The sequence below is a fragment of the Lates calcarifer genome, linkage group LG18 (genome assembly GCF_001640805.2).
Source record: "Lates calcarifer isolate ASB-BC8 linkage group LG18, TLL_Latcal_v3, whole genome shotgun sequence".
Classification (NCBI taxonomy): Eukaryota; Metazoa; Chordata; class Actinopteri; family Centropomidae; genus Lates; species Lates calcarifer.
In genome coordinates this window covers 16988879-17009382 of record NC_066850.1, presented here as the reverse complement: position 1 = coordinate 17009382, position 20504 = coordinate 16988879, and the positions used below count along the sequence as shown (strand labels likewise).

General features: G+C 42.4%; 1 protein-coding gene across 1 annotated transcript; it reads left to right on the top strand.

Annotated features, from left to right (window-relative positions):
* The first annotated feature begins 1264 nt into the window (after nt 1–1264).
* Nucleotides 1265–20295, top strand: aldh1l2 (aldehyde dehydrogenase 1 family, member L2). Its single transcript, XM_018697164.2, is given in 24 exon segments — nt 1265–1509; nt 3608–3752; nt 6407–6641; nt 8174–8339; nt 8486–8560; nt 8562–8588; nt 9641–9730; nt 10177–10311; nt 10535–10660; nt 10754–10845; nt 11579–11726; nt 11814–11933; nt 12045–12172; nt 12312–12462; nt 12572–12642; nt 12732–12837; nt 13053–13140; nt 14765–14858; nt 14945–15044; nt 15911–16009; nt 16207–16372; nt 17175–17280; nt 17634–17833; nt 17939–20295. Coding segments are annotated over 24 exon segments (2772 nt in total). The 5' UTR covers nt 1265–1461; the 3' UTR covers nt 17995–20295.
* The last annotated feature ends 209 nt before the right edge of the window (nt 20296–20504 follow it).

Here is a 20504-nt window from a genome sequence, read left to right as displayed (position 1 = left end):
GAATTTTCTACACTTCTTACACAAACTATGACCTAAAACATCATTGGATTTTCACACAAGTCCTAAGAGTAGATAAAGAGAATCCAATTAGGAGAATGATCCAATATTACATATCTGTGCCATTCTAAAACAATAACTTTATTCTTCTATACCCATTCTTTGGTAGAAGGACTTGTGTGCTTAGGGTCATTGTCTTGCTGCATGACTCACTTTCTCTTGAGATTCAGATGTCCTGACGTTTTCCAATTCACTGGTATAATTCAGAGTTCATTGCTCCATCAATGATGGCAAGCCGCCCTGGCCCAGATGTAGCAAAACAGGCCCAAACCATGAAACTACCACTGCTATGTTTCACAGATGGGATAAGGCTCTTATGTTGGAATGCAGTGTTTTCCTTTCTCCGAACACTTAAACCAAAAAGTTCTATTTTGCTTTCATCCATACACACAACATTTTTCCATTAGCCTTCTGATTCGTCCATGTGATCTTTAGCAAACTGCAGATGGGCCTTTGGTTGCTAAGAAATTACCTTAGGTTCCCTTGTGACCTCGTTAACATTAAACACAATGCTCTTGTCATTATATTTGGTAATATTGGGTAACAATGGTCTTGAACTTCCTCCATTTGTACACAATCTGTGTGACTGTGGATTGGTGGAGTCCAAACTCTTTAGAGATGGTTTTGTAACCTTTTCCCTGATGAGTGTCAACAACTCTTTTACACCTCCATAAACATGCGTTGTGAAGATCAGACTTTTTTTTTTTTAATAACACAGGACATCCAGTCACACCTGATTGTTATCCAATTGATTGAAAACACCTGACTCTATTTGTACCTTCAAATTAGTCCTAATCTGAGAGGTTCACAGATGTTTGCCATTTACAGATATATATGTCACACTGGATCATTTTCCTCAATAAATACATGATAAAGCATAAAATTGTAGTCTCATTTGTTTAATTGGATTCTATTAATCTACTTTTAGGACTTATAGAGAAAATTCTAAAGGGTTCATAAACTTTCAAGCACCACAGTAAATAAAGTTGTTGCTGTCAGTGACATGTAAATATTCTTGTATATTTCTCTACAGTTTGAATACCTCTTTATATATGGACTTTTATGGTCTCTATCTGTTTAAATTTCCAGAGTAGCCTTGAGACTGTGTCAATTCCCACGCGTGGCCGCGCCATCGATGGGAGGCACCAGGCACCGCGTGAGCGCGCACGTACTGCGCCGACCAAGCACGTCACCTGTCTGCTGCTGTCGAGTATAAGCTGGCTGTGGGGAGCACAGACCACATCCCCTGCCTCCAACTCTCAGTCTCACACACACACATACACACTCACACTCACACACAGACAGGTGTGTGTGACCAGCAGCACCGATAAATTCTGGAGCATTTGGATCGATTTATTTTTTTTTTTGTTTTGAATATATTTTTTATACATAAACACCGCCATTATGTTGTGGACGGCGAGTCAAGTCTTACGGAGATTCTCCACCTCGTCCGTGAGTAACGTTGCATTTGCAGAGAATGGATAGTGTCTGTAATGCTTCTGTTGCACTGATAGGGGGAAAAAAAATCATACTGGTTAATACAGGTCGTGGTGACAGGAGGTGGGGGGGCTGAGCTATGGTCAGTAGTTCATTTGCAGGTCTTCATGAATCAGTGGTGCTGAATTTTCAGGCAGAACCAGTACATGATGGAGCACAGTGCCAGTTTGCCACGTTAGTTCCCCCGCCTCCTCCTCTCCCTCTCCCTCTCCCCCTGTGCTCTGACTGTACCGGCCTTTACTGTACAAGCTCTGGAGCAGTTGCATCAGCATAGGAGCTCCGCACTGTAGCGGCTTAGTGAGGATTCTGCAGCGACCCCCCGAACGAGCCAGCAACATAGGAGCTATGTGCTCAGCCTCTTGTCATTCATTGGGGCTGTTTTGCAGCTAGATGCAATGTCACTCCCCTTGTAAGAGCTACATTACAGTGAATGAATGTCTTTGAATGCGTCATGAAGTGCATTGCAAAATGCGCCTCGTGCGCTTGACAGGACCACTCATGTGAACATGGGAAACCTGAAACTTCCCTCCATTACACATGTGCTGCAGCAGTCAGCTGCACTTGAACTTGTCACAGTGTAGAGGAGGGCTGGTCTCCCTGTCAGCCTCTGACCAATGGCAAAGATTTACTCACCGCTGGGCCCCCCTCAGTCCCACCCCTGTTCACTCCACCCTCATACACTGTCATGTGCATAGGTGTAAGAAGCGCAAAGAAACTTATGAGCAAAATGAAAAATGTAAAAAAAAAAAAAGACCCATGAATCAGTTACTTGATAATCACCAACCACTGTTAATTCATTAGTCAGTTCACTCTTTTTTTTTTAAAGTAAAGGCTGGCTGCTTCCCTCTGTTTTCAATCTGTAAAATACATAAAGATTGAATAACTTCAAGTTTTGGACTGTTTAGATTAAAAACATACACATGTATGTATTTTGTAGAGCAAACAAAAGATCATTTAATGTGTAAAAGTCTCAATCTATAATCAGAATAATTGTTGCTGCCCAAGTCTCACTTAAGGTTCTGAATGAAGGTCTGTCGTCAATGAATTTGTGGGAGTTAGGGCTCTTACTTTTTATTAAGATAATTGTTTGAATGTGGGAAAAAAAAAAAAATTTGTTGTAATGTAAGTGTAATTACCTGTTTGAATTAAAAACATACAGACTTTAGTGCATCAAGGCATTTTAAATAGTTTGCCTTGTGATTCAGCAGAGGGTGAACCATGAGCTTGGCCTATTGCATGCCCTGTTGACCCATCAGTCAACCAAACTAACCAGTAAAAATGGAGGAGGACATTAGCAAGCAAAGCCATGCTAATTGGATAATCACGAGGCAGCGTGTGGAAGTAGCTTGTCCAATAAAGATGAGGCTGTTTGCCGACGAGAGTAGCTGCACAACATCAACCATACAGCCTTGTCTGACTGCCAACGTCTCACCGTCAAACCACCGATAAGACAGTGAGGTGGATGCTGCCGTTGGCATAGTTTCACTTGACTGATTTCAAATAAAATGGATTTATGAGTCAAGTGTAAAAGCAGTTGAATAATAACCCTGATGACATCACTGTGATGCTTGGGCTTGTAGGCCACAATATGCTAATGGAATTACCCCCCTGAATTACAAACATCAAGTTTGAGAGAAATGTCCATTTACCAGTGACCGTGAGACGCTACAGAGAAATGTAGGATCCAGTGTTTTTGAAGCTTGACTCATGAATGGGACTAAAAGTCAGCATCTCAGCCAGAGCTGCTTCAGCTCTGACCATTTTTTTTAATTTATCAAGTCCCTCAGTTCTATGTCAGTGCATTAGAAAACTGCCAAACTGCCTCTTTAAGACTTTTGTGGGCCCCTCTGGCTCCTATAGTTGTTAGCTGTCAGAACTGCCTCTCCTATGAGCCGGTTACATAACATCTACAGCAGTGAACAGTCAAGACATCAAGATGGTGTTGCTCTGTGCACAGTATGACAACATGTGTAGTCGTCTCAGTGCAGATGAGTATTTAAAGAATTCACACTGACCGTGGTTGAAACTAACATGTTGCTTCTTCTCGTTACAGCATTATTACCAGAATAAGCTGAAACTAGCTATAATTGGCCAGAGCCTGTTTGGCCAGGAGGTGTACAGCAACCTGAGGAAGCAGGGTCACAGAGTGGTGGGTGTGTTCACTGTCCCTGACAAGGACGGCAAGGCTGACCCCCTTGGTGAGTTAACTGTCCTCCTGGTCCTTATGTTAGCTCTCACTACTGATGGGTTACTGTGTACAGGTAGGTTACTGTGGAGTGATTATTTGGCCTCTGTGTGTGGAGTGTACTCCTTCTGCCGTTTGCTCTCTGATAGAATCATGTGGACACCTCACAGCCAACAGTTACTCATGCTTAGAAAACAGCAGAACAATCTGCAGTCTGGATTCATGCACGACTAAGCTTAAGTCCATTGTTGTTTTACCCCCACACCAGAACTCTGTCCAGTGAACGAGCTATTCGTAAGCAGTGTTTGGGATAATATTATTGCATAATGACTCAGAGCTTGGACTTTCTCTAAAAAGAAAATGTGTCCTTTTCAAGAAAAATGACCAAAGTATTACTCACTGTAAATGACTTGTAACGTCGGCTATGTTTTGGTTCATAACACTGAGTATCTAAAAAAAGTCTTGCACCAAACAAGCTTTGAATGTCTGGTCAGATTTGATGTCTTGTTTACCTTTTCTTGGATCAGATCACTTGATCACTTCAAGAACTTGAGAATTTTTTATTTAGAGGAAGGTCTTTTCTGCCAACTTTGGCTTCTAAAGCTGTAGTTGCTAAACAAAACACTGATTTGTTGCTATGAGCAACCCCTTTAACATTGTGTGTAGTCATTTGATCAGTTGTTAATTAAAGAATATTGCAAATAGTGCAGCTTTAAATGGAAAAAAACAGATCTAGCCCTTGTATTTATGCAAAGTAATTAAGGTCAGTACCCAGACTGTTTGAACAGTTAACACTGCTTGTGAGTTGGTGTTGGGGTGGTTCTGTGTGTTTCCTAAAAATGCCATCTGAAGCTACTGAGTCCAAACATGTAGTTCAGATGTGTTTCAGTAACTGTCTGGGGTCTGAGGCCTGTCAGCCTTTTTCTGATCCCATTGACCCCAAAGCTCAGCAACAATGATCTGAGAGCAGGAAGAGTGTCATTAGAAAAACAATTTTCACATCTGAAATACTGTAAAAAAAAACACATTCTATACATCTCTGGCCTTTTGAGACTTTTGAGTTCTGAACCTTGTAAATATACGTGTTGGCACATGGTGATTAAATAATCTGTGGTGCAAATGTAGGCCTAGTTAACATTGCAACTGTAAATGAAAGAATACAGAATTCTCCTCTTGCACAAATGGTCCTATTACCTGGTTTACTTATAACTGGACATTGAAAACACATAAACATATAAACATTTTATATTGGTTCTGGAAAACAGTAGTAAAACAGAAAGTCTTGGATATGATGGCCTCTGATGATCCTGTGCTCTCTCTCTCTCTGGGTCATCAGAGGCCTGTGCGACGGCTGAGGTAGATGTGTGTTGACTTGACAGTGCTCCTGGACAAAGAAAGGCCTTTATTCTGTGTTAGCTGTGGGATAGTGGCTCCATTGTGCTCTGCGGGGAGAGGCCCAGTGCGGCCCAGAGATGCAGCTCTGAGGTGAAAAGTGTGCAGTTTGGACTGTGGTGTGATGCGATCTTTCCAGGAAGCAGCATCATCATCGGCTATCAGCCTCTCGACCTCTGCATGTCATCCTCCTTTCCTCTGTCTGCAGCCCGGTGTTCAACTACTCCTCTTTCTATTCACTAACACACTCCTGCTGCGCCTGAGTCCACTTCAGCTAAGATTGATTTCTCAGACACACACACATTGACACTGGACCTCCTCACACTCTCTCCCTGATCTTGTTTAACAGACGTATGTAGGCCTGTGTTTTCGTGTTTGGTGGGGGCCACTGTTGGCGTTCTGTGACCTTAGCGACGTACTGCAGCATAGCAGGCTACGTGTAGTGACTGATCTGGAGACCGCTGGTTCATCTGCTGCACTGTGCCAGGTTTTGTCACAGCTTATCACAGCTGTGTGTGTGTAGGTACAGCAGTTAGGCCCAGTTCTGACTGGAGCTTATCTGACTCATGGTGAAGTGGCTGAGACTGCCACGTGTGACTCCTGGTCTAAATGACCCTTCAGAGGCAACATGTTATTATGTGTTTGTAAAGGACAATGGAAAAGTGATATTGCATTCACAATCTACAGTGTTGAAAAGTGCAAGAGAAGACAGTCAGTAAGCATGGATGGACTACGTGGAAACTGTTATGTGTTCTTGGCATGACTTGGAGGATCCTCATTCACAGCCATGCAGAGAAATCCAGAATAAACAAACAGAAATGCATTGCAAGTTTGCAAGTTGTCTTTTTCCACATTCCTTTAAAGTAGAGCTGATATGTCAGTTAATACAAGCTTATTGCAGATATATTGGTATCAGCACGCCAGCCAGCGAGTAACAGAACAGAAGTAGTAAAAAAAAGTTAAGTATAAAAATTGCAGTACAGGACCAAAGGTGTTTAAGTTTAAAGTTATCTGGGGTTAAGGTACCAACCATTAACCACAACTTCCTTTACTGTGCCTGCATGCCCCCAAAACATTTGTACCTAACAAGGAAATGATTCCTCAATGGATTTTCAATAATGAGATATTTTAAGATAGGTCACTAGGATTGAAGTGAAGAGGATTTTAGTTTATGACCCAGTACTGCTGTGACAGAGGAGGCACAGAGAGTCAGAGGTCATCACCTTCATTTCTGCTTTCTAACCTGTGTTGATAAACTCTCTCTTTCTCTCTCAGCGGTGGCGGCAGAGAAAGACGGGACGCCCGTGTTCAAGTTCCCGCGGTGGCGGGTCAAGGGGAATCCCATCCCAGAGGTGGTGGATGCCTACAAGGCGGTGGGTGCTGAGCTCAACGTCATGCCCTTTTGCTCCCAGTTTATCCCCATGAACATCATCGACCACCCCAAGCACGGCTCCATCATCTACCACCCCTCCATCCTCCCCCTGCACAGAGGAGCCTCAGCCATCAACTGGTGAGAGAGGGAGAGGGAGGGAGGGACGAGCACAATGACGGGTTAAAAACAAGTTTCACTGATAGCTAGGATGTGATAACGTGGTTATACTGTTATTATGTAGCATCTGCTGTCATTACAGTTGTGCAAACTGTGCATCGTGGGTTGGTGTGCTTGGCCATGTGACCTCAGGTACCTGAAAATGTATAGAGTACAGTAAAGTGCATGCTACAGCAGGTAAAACACTGACAATATGCAGAAAGACACGTATTAAGAAGCCAGTGGTAATACTTAAATCCTGCAGTAACTCCTCCTTCATGAAGGTATTCATTTGTCCATTTATATTATTGAGAGTTGGTACATGCTTAGTCTGTTAGTACAGTTTACAACTTATAGTAATACACACACACACACATCTGTACATGTTGTGTAAAAATGTAAATAACATTGGAATAAAGTAACATGCAACAAACTATCAAGGTAAAAGGTAAAAGCCATGAAACCTTCCAAGTAAAAGACTTTTACCTTCACATTTAGAGAGCATTAAAAAAAAGTGAGAGAAAACCTTTGGAGAGAGGAAAGAACACATTCTTTCTTCTTTTTCATACAAATGAAAAGTTTCATTCATAAACAATAAAAGTCTGGTTTTGGTATGACCAGCAGTCTGTGAGAGCTAATGTCGTCTAATGTCAGGAAGCTTCAGGTAGATATTATTTTATTTATCAGTGAATAAATCTGCTGACCTCATGACAATGACATTTTATCATTTACCATTATTGTCTAACTGTCACTTTGGCCACAGTGGCTGCTGTTTAACACAACTGACATAAGCTAGCTCCTGTAGCAAAGGTTTCCTGTTTTTTGTCCTTTTATCCACAATAACTACAAGACTAAAGATAAAGGTGAGTTATATAGTTCACAGTAACCTGTGTTTCCAGGTCAGGGTAGAGGTTAGCAGATGGAGATATGCTGCTGTCTGTCTGCCAGGAGGTTTAAACTGGTTCTGTTTGACCTCTTAACAAGCTGGTTTTCTTATCAGTTGCCACTGGTAGTCTCTGCTCTCCACCCTTAATATCTCTCTGAAATGAGGAGCTTCCGTTTGTTTTCAACTGTTGTAGCTGAAGTATTCAGTCAAGCCATCTTATCATCAGAGATGGGTTGCCACAGGGGTCTGTCCTTGGTTGTTGGTCCAGTTACAGTTATGTAATTACAGTAGAGATATGTTAAATTAATATTGTGACATGCAGCTATGTATTATATTAATCCAGTCAAACTAATGTACCCTAAAATGGCATAAAGGTGTCATATATTCAGTTGCCTACAAGGGAATATACAGCACCTACAACAGACAGCTTGTTTGCTTCACAGTCTTATCAACAGGTTGATTGCCACAGTCTGTCCTCTTATCATTTCTTTATCTGATTCTGCTCCATTTGGTCAAGTTTATGGTCTACTTTACACCCGCTATCTGTTCTAAAAATAAGTATGTTATGGCACAGCTCCAAGTATTTATATCTTTGTGTGTGAATGTGTGTGTGTGTGTGTGTCACCAGGACCCTGATCCATGGCGATAAGAAAGCTGGCTTCACAGTGTTCTGGGCTGATGACGGACTGGACACCGGACCGATCCTGCTGCAGAGGGAGTGTGCTGTGGAGCCCAACGACACTGTGGACACACTTTACAACCGTTTCCTCTTCCCAGAGGGCATCAAAGCCATGGTAACCACCTGGAACTGGGACTGTAGTTACTGACAGCATGTAGCCATAAAGAACATATTTCAGTTTCATTAATCCAATAATGAGGAGTGAAGAGATGTGTTCGTACTGTTTCCCATAATGCCACACTCTCACACTACCTGGCGCAGGTGGAGTCAGTGCAGCTCATCGCTGATGGAAAGGCCCCTCGGGTTCCACAGACAGAGGAAGGAGCCAGCTATGAAGGGCATTCAGAAGAAGTCCAATGCCAAGGTGAGAGCTCTCATTTCAAAACAGATACTTTATCATGTCATATGACTATGCTGTGACTCCATTTCATTCATTTAAGCTTTTGGCGTGTGTGGTAATATGCACCACTAAAGTACAAACCAAATTCAGATGTAAAGGTCTCAAGGTCAGGTCAAGTCTAGGTGCAGCCAAACAGACCTGAGACACACAGCCCTGCCACGAAGACCTGGACGGCAGGCAAACCCAAGCACATCACTCACATGTCTAAAAACAGAAAGAGACAAGGAGGTGGCTGGGACTCTTGAAGGACAAAAGATCTGGATCCAAAACATCTGGAGTGAGGAGACGATTGATGGTCCAGAGCAGAGAGTCTGGGTGAAAGGAGAGGACAAGGGAGGCTTTGGTGCTCATATGTTGTTGAGAGATGCAGTGGTTTTCAGTCATTTTTGGCTAACCCTGTCTTGAGAAAGTGTAGTTTTATGGTAATACTGTAGCTATTTCAGTTACTAATACAGTAATTGTATTATACTAGAAATCCTGTTCTCAGTTTGATAGCATGCTTACGACGGCCCATTCTGCTCTGAACCACCTTCTTGGCTGTCAGTGAGGGTGATTCACTGTCACTGTCTGAGTGAAACACAGGGATGTGTTCCAAAAATAGAGAAATACACAGCTAGTTTTCTGCTACCTCAAGCAGTTGGACAGCTGTTCAGTGCAACACCACCTTCATTCAGTTAACAGCATGGAAATTTACTGTCCCCCCAGCATGTTGCTCAGAGCCAAAAATGTATCAAGCGAACCAATGAGGGGTGTTTATCTTACAAGGAGAAAACCGAGGTGGGGCTGATCGTAGCTGCTCTCTGGTTTGTCACTTGCAGCCACTTTGCTGGCTGTGAGTCCATAAGTGCTATTCTTAGTGCAGAGGATTATTTTCCATCGTCGTTTTTTTCCTCCTCCACGTGTCGCTCGGCTAGTGGCAGCCAGCTGTTGGACTTCCCTCTCATTCTCAGAATTTTAGCTAACCTGGTCTTAAAATGAATCGGTGTGTTGACTCCGGCTTCTTTCTGTCCCCCTAGGTCAACCTGGCCCAACCAGCTGAGGCCATCCACAACTGGATCCGTGGCCATGACAAAGTTCCTGGTGCCTGGACTGTCATTGATGGTCAGGTGCGTTTCCTGGAACTGCACTGGAAGTGCACACACTAGGTGTCTATGCGAGGTCAGACTGATGGTTGAGGCTGTTCAGGAACCTTAAACATATTGTCAGCATGTCCTGGAACATTCTTAAAACATCAGACATTTTTTTTTAGATTTTAAAATAGTCTTGAATAAAAGTTTGTAGTTTCAGTGTCTTAAATGTGCATTGCTGTTTGTTGGTGTGCTATCAGTAGGTAATTTCCTACTCTCATTAATAAAAAATATCACTTTATTTTCCATATGAGTGGCATTTTAAAAGATATATAGATGTGGTAAGTCTCTTAAAAAGTCTTAAATCTAAGGTGATAGATAGTTTGGCATCCTGTTCAAATTTGACAGTGCAGAATAATGAAAGTAGAGAAAGAGGTCTAAATGCATTTATACATAATATCTGATGCTAATGTGTTCTTCCTCAGTCTGTGACCCTGTACGGATCATCCATGTTAGCGGGGCAGGTACCAGCTGGTCAGCCCCTGGAGATCGATGGGGCATCCCAGCCTGGCCTGGTCACCAAGAATGGGCTCGTCCTGTATGGAGCTGATGGGAAAGCAGTGAGTGTATCTGTGGTTTGTTGTACTACTAAACAAATATTCAGTGCAAACAAGACCAAAGCTGGACCAGTGTGGCAATGCCTCTGCTGGCTTTACTGAAGGTTTCAATGCTGCTCTGTTAGTCAAACATAACTGGGGCTTAATGCAAATACAGTGGGAGTTGCCCGTCTCTTCTTGTCCTGTCACTGTACTTTATCCGTTCTGCATTCTTCACCCGTCACAGCTCCTGGTGAAGAACCTGCAGTTTGAAGATGGGAAGATGATCCCTGCCTCTAAGTACTTCTCCTCTGGAGAAAGCACCAGCTTGGACCTGACTGATGATGAGAAGAAGATGGCGGAGGAGATCAGGGCAAGTAAACCACTGTATTAGCTTTTTAATCTGATATTTGGCTTTCAGTGTAGTTTAATGCTCAATGTGTTCTTTTAAAAAAAATAATAACAGAGCATCTGGAAGGGCATCCTCAGCAACGTCCCAGCCATTGAGGACACCACAGACTTCTTCAAGTCCGGAGCTGCCTCCATGGATGTGGTGAGGTGAGGGAGGCAGACACAAATGATTCATCTGTTATTTTAGACCACAGATGGCAGGTCCTCATTGCACACATCATATATTTGAATGCAAGTCTGAAATCAGTGGTTTCAAGTATTAGGTCAAGCAAATCCCAAATCACTGAGCTGAAGTCAGATTTTACATATGCATTTTTGACACAGTTTTAATCGATTCCCATTTATTTGTAATCATGCTGTCTAAGATAAAATAGTGCTTGATAATTAGTGTTTTTTTGTTTGGTAAAATAGCAAGAGGATTTCTCACTGTATGTGAGCAGATATCATTGTCTGGACAGATGTTCTGTGCAGTTAGTAGATATCCATCTTTTGAAATTCAGCCAAATGGCAATAACACATCCTTTGTATAACTATTCTAAAAGCTGTTTTTTTTTTATTGTATGAAGTTGGAAGGACCTTGTAAATGAAATTATTGCAACCAAGTGTGAGACCTAGTTTTCACCAGTGTCTGTGATAACCACACATTAACGTCTGGTGCCGTATGACTGTTGAGCTGACAGCACACAACAACATAATTCCAATAACAAAAAACAATAAGATTAGAAGAAGGGATTTTATACATGAATAATGCCACAAGTGGTCACATATATCAAAGCTTACGTGATTGATGAGTCCCACAACATGATGATCCTAGAGAAACTACTGTGTAGGTGCTGTTATGTAAGAAGCAGTGGTGAAGTGTTGGTTTGTTTGTGTCCAGGCTGGTGGAGGAGGTGAAACAGAAATGTGCCGGTGTGCAGCTACAGAATGAGGACGTGTACATGGCCACCACCTTCCAGGATTTCATCCAGATGTTCGTCCGCAAGCTGAGAGGAGAGGACCAGGAGGAGGAGCTGGTCGTCGACTATGTGAGTCTGAGCCTGCAAATTCACCCTCATTTAGTCCTAAGTAAGTGACCATATTATATTAAAAATGACATTCTGTGTCATACCCAGGCGACCAAAGAAGTGAACAACATGACAGTGAAAATGCCATACCAGTGCTTTATCAACGGCAAGTTTGAGGATGCAGAAAATGGCAAGAGCTACGATACCATCAATCCTACTGATGGATCTGTGAGTGATTTTAACTTAATCACATAGAAGCCGTGCATACACACATGTGAAGAGTAGTTTGATGTACATATAGACGTGTGTGTGTGTGTGACCATCTCGTTCTTCACCCAGGTGATCTGTAAAGTGTCCTACGCCTCAGTGGGGGACGTGGACCGGGCGGTGGCAGCTGCTAAGGAAGCTTATGAGATTGGCCCCTGGGGCAGAATGAACCCTAGAGACAGAGGAAGTCTGCTTTATAGGTGAGTAACTCCACCAAGAGGACTGAAGTGGGGTTACATGATCACCAAGGTGATCGACTGTGAGGCAGAGATATTGCGTGAAGAGAAAGAGACAGGTACACGAACCAAAGCTACTTCTCCTCTGACCTTGTCCCTCAAGGCTTGCAGACCTGATGGAGGAACACCAAGAGGAGTTGGCCACCATTGAGTCCATCGATTCAGGGGCGGTGTACACGTTGGCCCTCAAGACCCACGTAGGCATGTCCATCCAGACATTCCGCTACTTCGCTGGATGGTGTGACAAGATCCAGGTAGGTTAATGAGCCGGCACACGAACTGTAGCTTTATAAAGAACAATTTGTGTGTATTGTAATCATCAATGATTTTAATACTGTGTGCACACTCTGTTGTTGGTTGCAGGGCAAGACGATCCCCATCAACCAGGCCAGGCCCAACCGCAATCTGACCTTCACTAAGAAGGAGCCTCTGGGGTAAACCCATGTTTTGATGCCATGCATTTACATCCAGTAAGTTGTGTGTGTTACTGAGTATAGAGCTGAGTGTGTTTTGTCTGTGGCAGTGTGTGTGCCATTGTCATCCCCTGGAACTACCCTCTCATGATGTTGGCGTGGAAGAGTGCCGCCTGCCTCGCGGCTGGAAATACACTTGTGCTTAAACCTGCGCAGGTGAGTGCACCATATATACACACACGCAGCACACGCACCGCACAATGCAGGCCTCACATAGACATGAAACATCTTAACACCAGATAGCGTCGCCATGAAAGGATTAAATGATGCAGCTTCCCTCGTCATCCTGTGTCTCCTTTAATTCCATCCTGTCAAACAGATCCTGAACCAGCCTAGTTTGAGTGTTTTATATCTTTTTCTAATGTTTACAGGTCACTCCGCTGACAGCGCTGAAGTTTGCTGAGCTGTCGGTGAAAGCTGGCATTCCAAAAGGAGTCATCAACATTTTGCCAGGCTCAGGTAATAAACACAAATCCAGTATCTACATATTATAAAAAAACAAAGTCTCTTACCATAACAGCTATTTTGCTCGTAATGTCATGAGATCAAGGAAACATTAGAAATCACAAGAAGTAAATACAACAACAGTCGAAAGAAAATCAGACTCAGTTACTCAAAGCCAGTGATTCCCAACTTTTATGCTTGTTAATAAAAAAAGTGCTGTAGGATCGATGCTTTGATATTCACAAGCTACTCATCGATTCCTATATGAAAAATATCAATAGTAAAATTAGATATAAAAACATAAGTGGCTGCATCACTACCAAAAGTTTTCAGTGCTTTCATATAGTGTGTGTGCTGAAAACAGCCTGTGTCACATGACTGTGAGACCCGAGTGTTACAGCCGCTTTCACACTTTTGCATCAGGCATGAGAGGTGGTGAACTGTAGAGAGGAAACGCAGCGCGATTTGGAGCAACTTCACCTGTAGATTAGAATACAGCGAGGGGCAGCGACACGAGTAACTCCTGGACAGCACACACTGAAAGTCATAAGAAGGTTTAACAACAACAAGAGGATGCCCACACCTCCAAATCTCCTGCACTACCCTCTGTCCAACACACACACACACACACACACACACACACACACACACATTCTATTTACCAGCAAAAACAAGTTTATTTAATTATAATCTTATTTGCTTTTATAATACATTTGATTAAAAGTATGTATTATTGAGTTTTATATTAAGTGTGATTATCTTCTTTGTTACCGTTATTTTGAAAAATAACAGTCAAATTTAAGCAATGATCAGTATCAGTGTTGGTATTGTAATTGTAACTCACCCATCCCTCATCATCAGTCAGTCAATCCCACAGAGATTAAACTCTGCGTGAAAAAACAGACACTGAAGCAGATACAGGTCTGGAAAGTCTTTAAAATCCACATTATTAAAGATAAATCTGGTTATATTCCTCTTTTTTTTCCAGCAAATCCCTTGAAAAGACCAAAAATAACAGCAGATGTCTTCTACTGACAACTACTGTGTGATTGTGTATGTGTCTACAGTCTGATATATGTAATAAAGTATATATATATAAGCTTGGGTTAAAGCAGGCGAAGAGGTAGCAGAGTGAATAGAGGGTGTTTTTTATTTGAACTTAGCACAAATACATGTACACACTAACACTTCTCACTACCCTCAGTAAAGGTGCAACATGCTCTAACTAAACCAAAAGCCACGCTAACACAACACAAAGGAAACATAAATGCCTAACTAAAACAGAACAGGGGATTAACATTTTTTAACATGTTAATTTTAACAGATTTCTTCACCTTTTTACAGTTACTTATTGTTGTAGCGCTGACCTGCAAAGCATGCTGGGAACTACGCTCTCCTGGCCCCTCCCCAGCATGCTACAGTATTTTATTCCTCTGTGCCGTAGAGCCCTATTGATGTCCATCCACTGACCTCAGTGAACCACACTGTACCATGAATGCTCACAAATACTCACCACATGTATGTGAATCTGCTGGTGAACCCCCCCACCCTCATTTGGGAAATTGCTTCTTAATGAAACTATATGTTTGTGAGGTGTCTTTAAAAACCTTCCTAATCAGTCCCATACACTCTCCTCCAGGTGGCATGGTGGGACAGCGTCTCTCTGACCACCCAGACATCCGCAAGCTGGGCTTCACCGGCTCCACACCTATTGGCAAACAGATCATGAAGAGGTATGACCCAGGAAAACTCACCGCTCATAGACGACTGTCAGATAACTGGATACTTAACGCTGTTTGTCTGCGACTTCCTGTTGCAGCTGTGCGCTCAGTAACCTGAAGAAGGTTTCTCTGGAGCTGGGAGGGAAGTCGCCTCTCATCATATTCAGTGACTGTGACATGGACAAGGCTGTTCGCATGGTGAGAGAGCTCAGCTCGCACAGACACAGGGAGAGGGGAAGGGCTGGAGGGAGCACGCTGGAGTATTGTTGTAGTATTGACGGAAAATGTGTGAGCCAAACATTTTATTGTTACAGCTTCTCAAATGTAAGGATTTACTGTTTTTCTCAAGATTTTACAAATTACTTATTTAATCACGAAAATAATCGACATGAAAATAATTGTTTGTTGCAGCCCTTAGTGTCCTTACTGGTGACTGAAAGCTTTGTCATGGTCAGACATTCCTTAACAAATATATGTTTTAGTACTAGGGGATTCAGTCTTAACCACACTGATGCATGCACAGATCAGTGCAGGGCCATCAAAAATACATATGTGCCTTCATTTTACAGACAAAAGAAGAAAATGTTACGTTTAACATCTTTAACAAGCATTTTGAACTGTGATAGACTGGCAACCTGTCCAGGGCGTACTCTGAATCTGACCCAGTGTCAGCTGTGATTGCCTCCAGACAAAGACAATCCAGACGATTTAGATTAGTTAAGTGAGTCATGAGGTTATTCTCTGACAACAGGTTCCCAGTCACTAAGATCACCACCATGAGCATCGCCAGACCCCTTTTACTGGGGCATGTGCCATGTGCAGCATCCATATATAACTATAACATAAACCCTCCCTTTATTTCCTGCTCTTTAAGTCCAACATTAGATTCTAATGAGATTGAGTTGCAGTGTCAGGTATGCAACGTAGGTTCATGGATATCCTCAAGGACACCAATACATGTACAGTGTATTTCAGTGAGTCTATCAGTGAGCTCTGGACTGGCACAAACTGTGTGTGTGTGTGTGTGTGTATGTGTGTGTGTGTGTGTGTCTGCTGCTCCACAGGGTATGAGCTCGGTGTATTTCAACAAAGGTGAGAACTGCATTGCTGCTGGACGTCTGTTTGTGGAGGAGTCGATACATGATGAGTACATCAGCCGAGTGGTGAGTGAGACACCACCCTACCACCCCTAGGAATAATGGAGCACATACAGTTGAGGGTAGTTCCATATAATACTGCAGCGACTTTTACTCTCAAGCTCCAAAAACACTGAATACTACACTTCCCATAATGCAATTTAATAGTGTCAGTTTAAGCTGAAGAAACATTAACAGCTATTTCTCCACCCTGTTGCTCTAAGGTGGAGGAGATCAAGAAGATGAAGATCGGAGACCCTCTGGATCGCTCCACAGACCACGGCCCTCAGAACCACAAAGCCCACCTGGACAAGCTGCTGGAGTACTGCGAGGTCGGAGTGAAGGAGGGGGCCACGCTGGTGTACGGAGGCAGACAGGTGGACAGGCCAGGTTAGAACAAACACACCGAGCCTCTGGGAGTCATTCTCAGATTTACACACACAACACGGGTGGCAGGGATAGAGAAGAACATCCTTGATGTTCAAGTTACAGAATGTTAGAGAATGTGAGAACTGATTGATTGAATAGGAGGGTGCGTGATTAATTTGATGTATTTGAAGGTTTTTTTTTTTGGTGTCTGGTTTTAACATCCAAAAATAACATGTTAATTTTAGAATGATATGAGACATAGGAGAGTTAGAAAGATAGTTAGCACTAAATCAATTCTAAAATGAGCTTGGGTAGCGATGGAAAAAGTAGCAGTAGTAATAATTTTTATGGCCACAATCTGTTAAACTACGACAGTGAAGTGGTGTTTTCTGTGCCCTCCTGCCTTAGCACCCAGCTTACTGTTCCTCTGGGGAGGCTGTGTTCTGCAGTGATGAAAATACACCCTACAGCTTTTTCACTCCCCCCAAACTACACAGTGTATCTTAACAAAGGACAGTTAACACAGACAGTAGCAGAAAGCCCAATTCACCAATAATTTAAGGTAGTAACCCAAAATTATTTCTATTTATTACCAGTGGTAACTTCAGGGATTTTGCACTGAAATCCAGACCTGTTAGTACTGAGCACTTCTGTGTCTGTATCCAAATTACACCTGATTCATTTGCATTCATTCCTCCTGTGGATTGACAATGTTTTACTTTAGTATTTGACATAGAGGAGCTGCTTTGGCCTCTCTTCAGTCTACTGCATTCTGTAGAAGCTTTAGCATTAGCTAAACATCTGTATGGTCATTTTCCCTCAGGTTTCTTCATGGAGCCCACTGTGTTCACTGATGTGGAGGATCACATGTTCATCGCCAAAGAGGAGTCCTTTGGCCCAGTTATGGTGGTGTCCAAATTCAAAGATGGGTGAGTCATGAAAAATGCATCTTGGGCTTTTAGGTTATTTAATTATTTATTATTAGGTCTATTTTTTAAATATTATTTAGTCCCCATTTGCCATGGGGGGTGTCCTTGGTTTACAGCAATGTTAAACTGGGTGACATGTATCAAAGTAACATCCAGATGAATGTGGGGCCCCAAGTTTCCCCAGCAGAACTTTGTATTGTAAAGAGATTCATGTTATTCCACTTCACCTGTCAGTGGTTTAATGTTGTGGCTGATCGATGTGTTTGACTGAAACTGAACTTGCTGCAGGGCTGTTGTACAGTCTGACAGTCTGAGCCACTAACCAGTATTCTCTGTCTTCATCCAAACCGCAGCGATGTGGACGGCGTGCTGCAGAGAGCCAACGACACCGAGTACGGCCTGGCTTCCGGTGTGTTCACCCGCGACATCAACAAGGCCATGTATGTGAGCGAGCGACTGGAGGCCGGAACGGTATTTGTCAACACCTACAACAAGACCGACGTGGCTTCGCCTTTTGGAGGCTTCAAGCAGTCTGGGTTCGGCAAAGACCTCGGTGAGTTGAGACACCACTCTGTGAAATGATTTGAAGACAGGTTCAGCGATGCGACACGCTTTGAGCATTATTATTTGACTAACGCGGGTTTGTGCTCGTCCACAGGGGAGGACGCTCTCATGGAATACCTCAAGACCAAAGCAGTGACTGTGGAGTACTGAGGCCCAGAAGGCTCCCAACAAACTCTGACTCTCAACTCTGAACTCTGAACAGAAAGGGACTCATCTGTCTGCTTCACTTGGAAACCCAGCTTCATTCAGCATTGCTTCTGGACAGTGTGTGTTTGTGCGTGAGTGTGTACTGTACGTGTGATAGGATGGTGTGGTCGTACCTCGGCCACAGTTTGGACATCGTGCCTGTCTTTTCCTGGCTGGCTGCGTGAAATTCACATCATGGCCAAGGGGGGAATGTGGTTTTTACCCGCCTGGATATATATATATATACATAAAACCCTGAGATTGACACTGCTTCACCTGATAGAAGCCTGAGCTGGTTCTGACCTTATGTTCAAGGTTTCAGTTCCATAAAGGTGTGTTTTATGTTAAAACACGCTCACAAATTTCCTACCTTAAGTCCATTTTCCCATCGTTATCGATCATGTCAAACAATGATTTACAAAATTTGAAAAAATCTGATAAAGTCATTCCTCTCTCAGTCTCCAATGATGCTGCCTTCACCATTCCTTTAATCTCTCTTTGTTTAAAAAGAGAGGGCTGTTGTATATCGTAGTAGAAAACAGACATGGTTCTTGGAATTGATCATCTATGATGGGAAAACAGGGTGAAGGATACAGCTGAATCCATAATCCACATAAAAGCTGTTATCAAAATAGTCTTAGCTCATGGTGCAGAGGTAGCTTTTTTTCCACAGCTTTCAACTCCATCATTGGTTCACTGTTAGATGTGATCAAAAGTTTGTGAAAGAGTCAGTAGGCTGACCTTGAGTAACTTAACCCTTCAAGCGCCATATTCGCAAAACTGCAACAAGCATCGAAACTGAAAGTAACAGACCATAGCTCCAGATAGAGTGCCAAATCTTATAACCACTTTCCACCGCTAGATTGCGGACATGTGCTGCTTCAATCCTAACACCATCTCAGGGCACGTGCCTATACAAAGTGTACGAGGAAATCGAGTTTGAAAGATGCCCTCATCATGCGCTCATAGTCAGTGATACAGAGAAATTACAGAGAAAGCACGCAAAATGTCTAGACATCTGCTCAGTGATGAGTATTAGATGAGTAAATTTACTCCCATCATAAGCTTTGGGTCATATTCAGTATTTTTCTCATTTACAGTATGCCTTTATCTCTAACCGCTTCCAAGCTACAGGCTTTAGAATTCTTGATGTCAAAATTGAATATTTTCTAAAAATAACTGCGGCGCCTAAAGAGTTAACACCAGGTTGTGTTTTAATGCCTTCTCTGGTTGAAAGTTTCAGGTCTTTGCTCCTGCACCTGTAACCACACAAAACAGTGACGTCACAGTGGAGAAGACGTCGTCATCACTGAAGCAAGAGTAGCAGTAAAAACAGGTTGGCAAAAAAAAGGCGCCTTTAAAATGATTTTGTCAAACTAATATCAAAACAAGTGAATTTTCACAGTCATTAAACTGGTGGCAGTGACAAAAGGGATTGTTGACATTGTGTTATTATGACTTATTGATACAGTTTTTATGAGGACTGACTAACAGCCAAACGAAAGTCGGCACACAACCACACTTTTAGACTGATTAGCATTACCATAGGATAAAAGAAATAGTTAACTGTGATGGACTGACTGTCTCAGGTGCATTTCAAATTAATGCTATACATGGTTCATCTTTATTTCTAGTCCGAACTTTGGCTCAGACCAGGGATTTTTGAGATCTTAAAAGATGAGATATGAAAGTCTTATTTTTCATGCCATTCAAAAAAAGGCATGTACAGACAAATGCATCTGTACCAATGTAAAACACAGTATTATCTGTCACTATATCAAGCTATGTTGAGCCATTTGGTTTTTCATCTCTGTCACACACTCTCTCTCTCTCTCTCTCTCTCTCTCTCTCTGGTTGTTTACATCATGTCCTTGCAGCTGTCTGTTCCCACATCCTCACTTGAGACTTTCACTCTCCTCCATTTGACTTCAATTTGACTTTTTTTGTAAATATTTTTAACAAAAGAGGGAAAAAAAGGACTATCTGATATATTTTTGACATTGTATTTGTCAGACAGAGGAAGACTATATGTTAAAACACTATATTATAAACCAGCTAGATTTTTTTATGCATCACTTATGTGAAGACGTTGTGAAATTAGTTTTCTATTTGTCCCACATTGTCAGTGAACGCAGCAAGGGCTAGAAGAGCAACTGGTTTCTTTCTCGCACTTTGTGAAAAAAGTGAGAGCTGTCCCCTCAATAAACAGTATGTCTTCAGCTAGCAATGCAACACAATGGTGAATAAAGTTCATTTTGAAATTCACTGTGTAATGCTGCTGTTAAGTGGAAAATATAAGACTATCGACTGTACTTATATAGCACTTTTCTAGTCATATCAACCAGTCAAGGCACTTCACATTACATCACATTCACATGGCACTTATATACACAGTGCTTTTTTAAACACATTCACATACCTATGTCGGTTCAGCATTGTGCCCAAGGATACTTTGGCATGCGGACTGGAGGAGC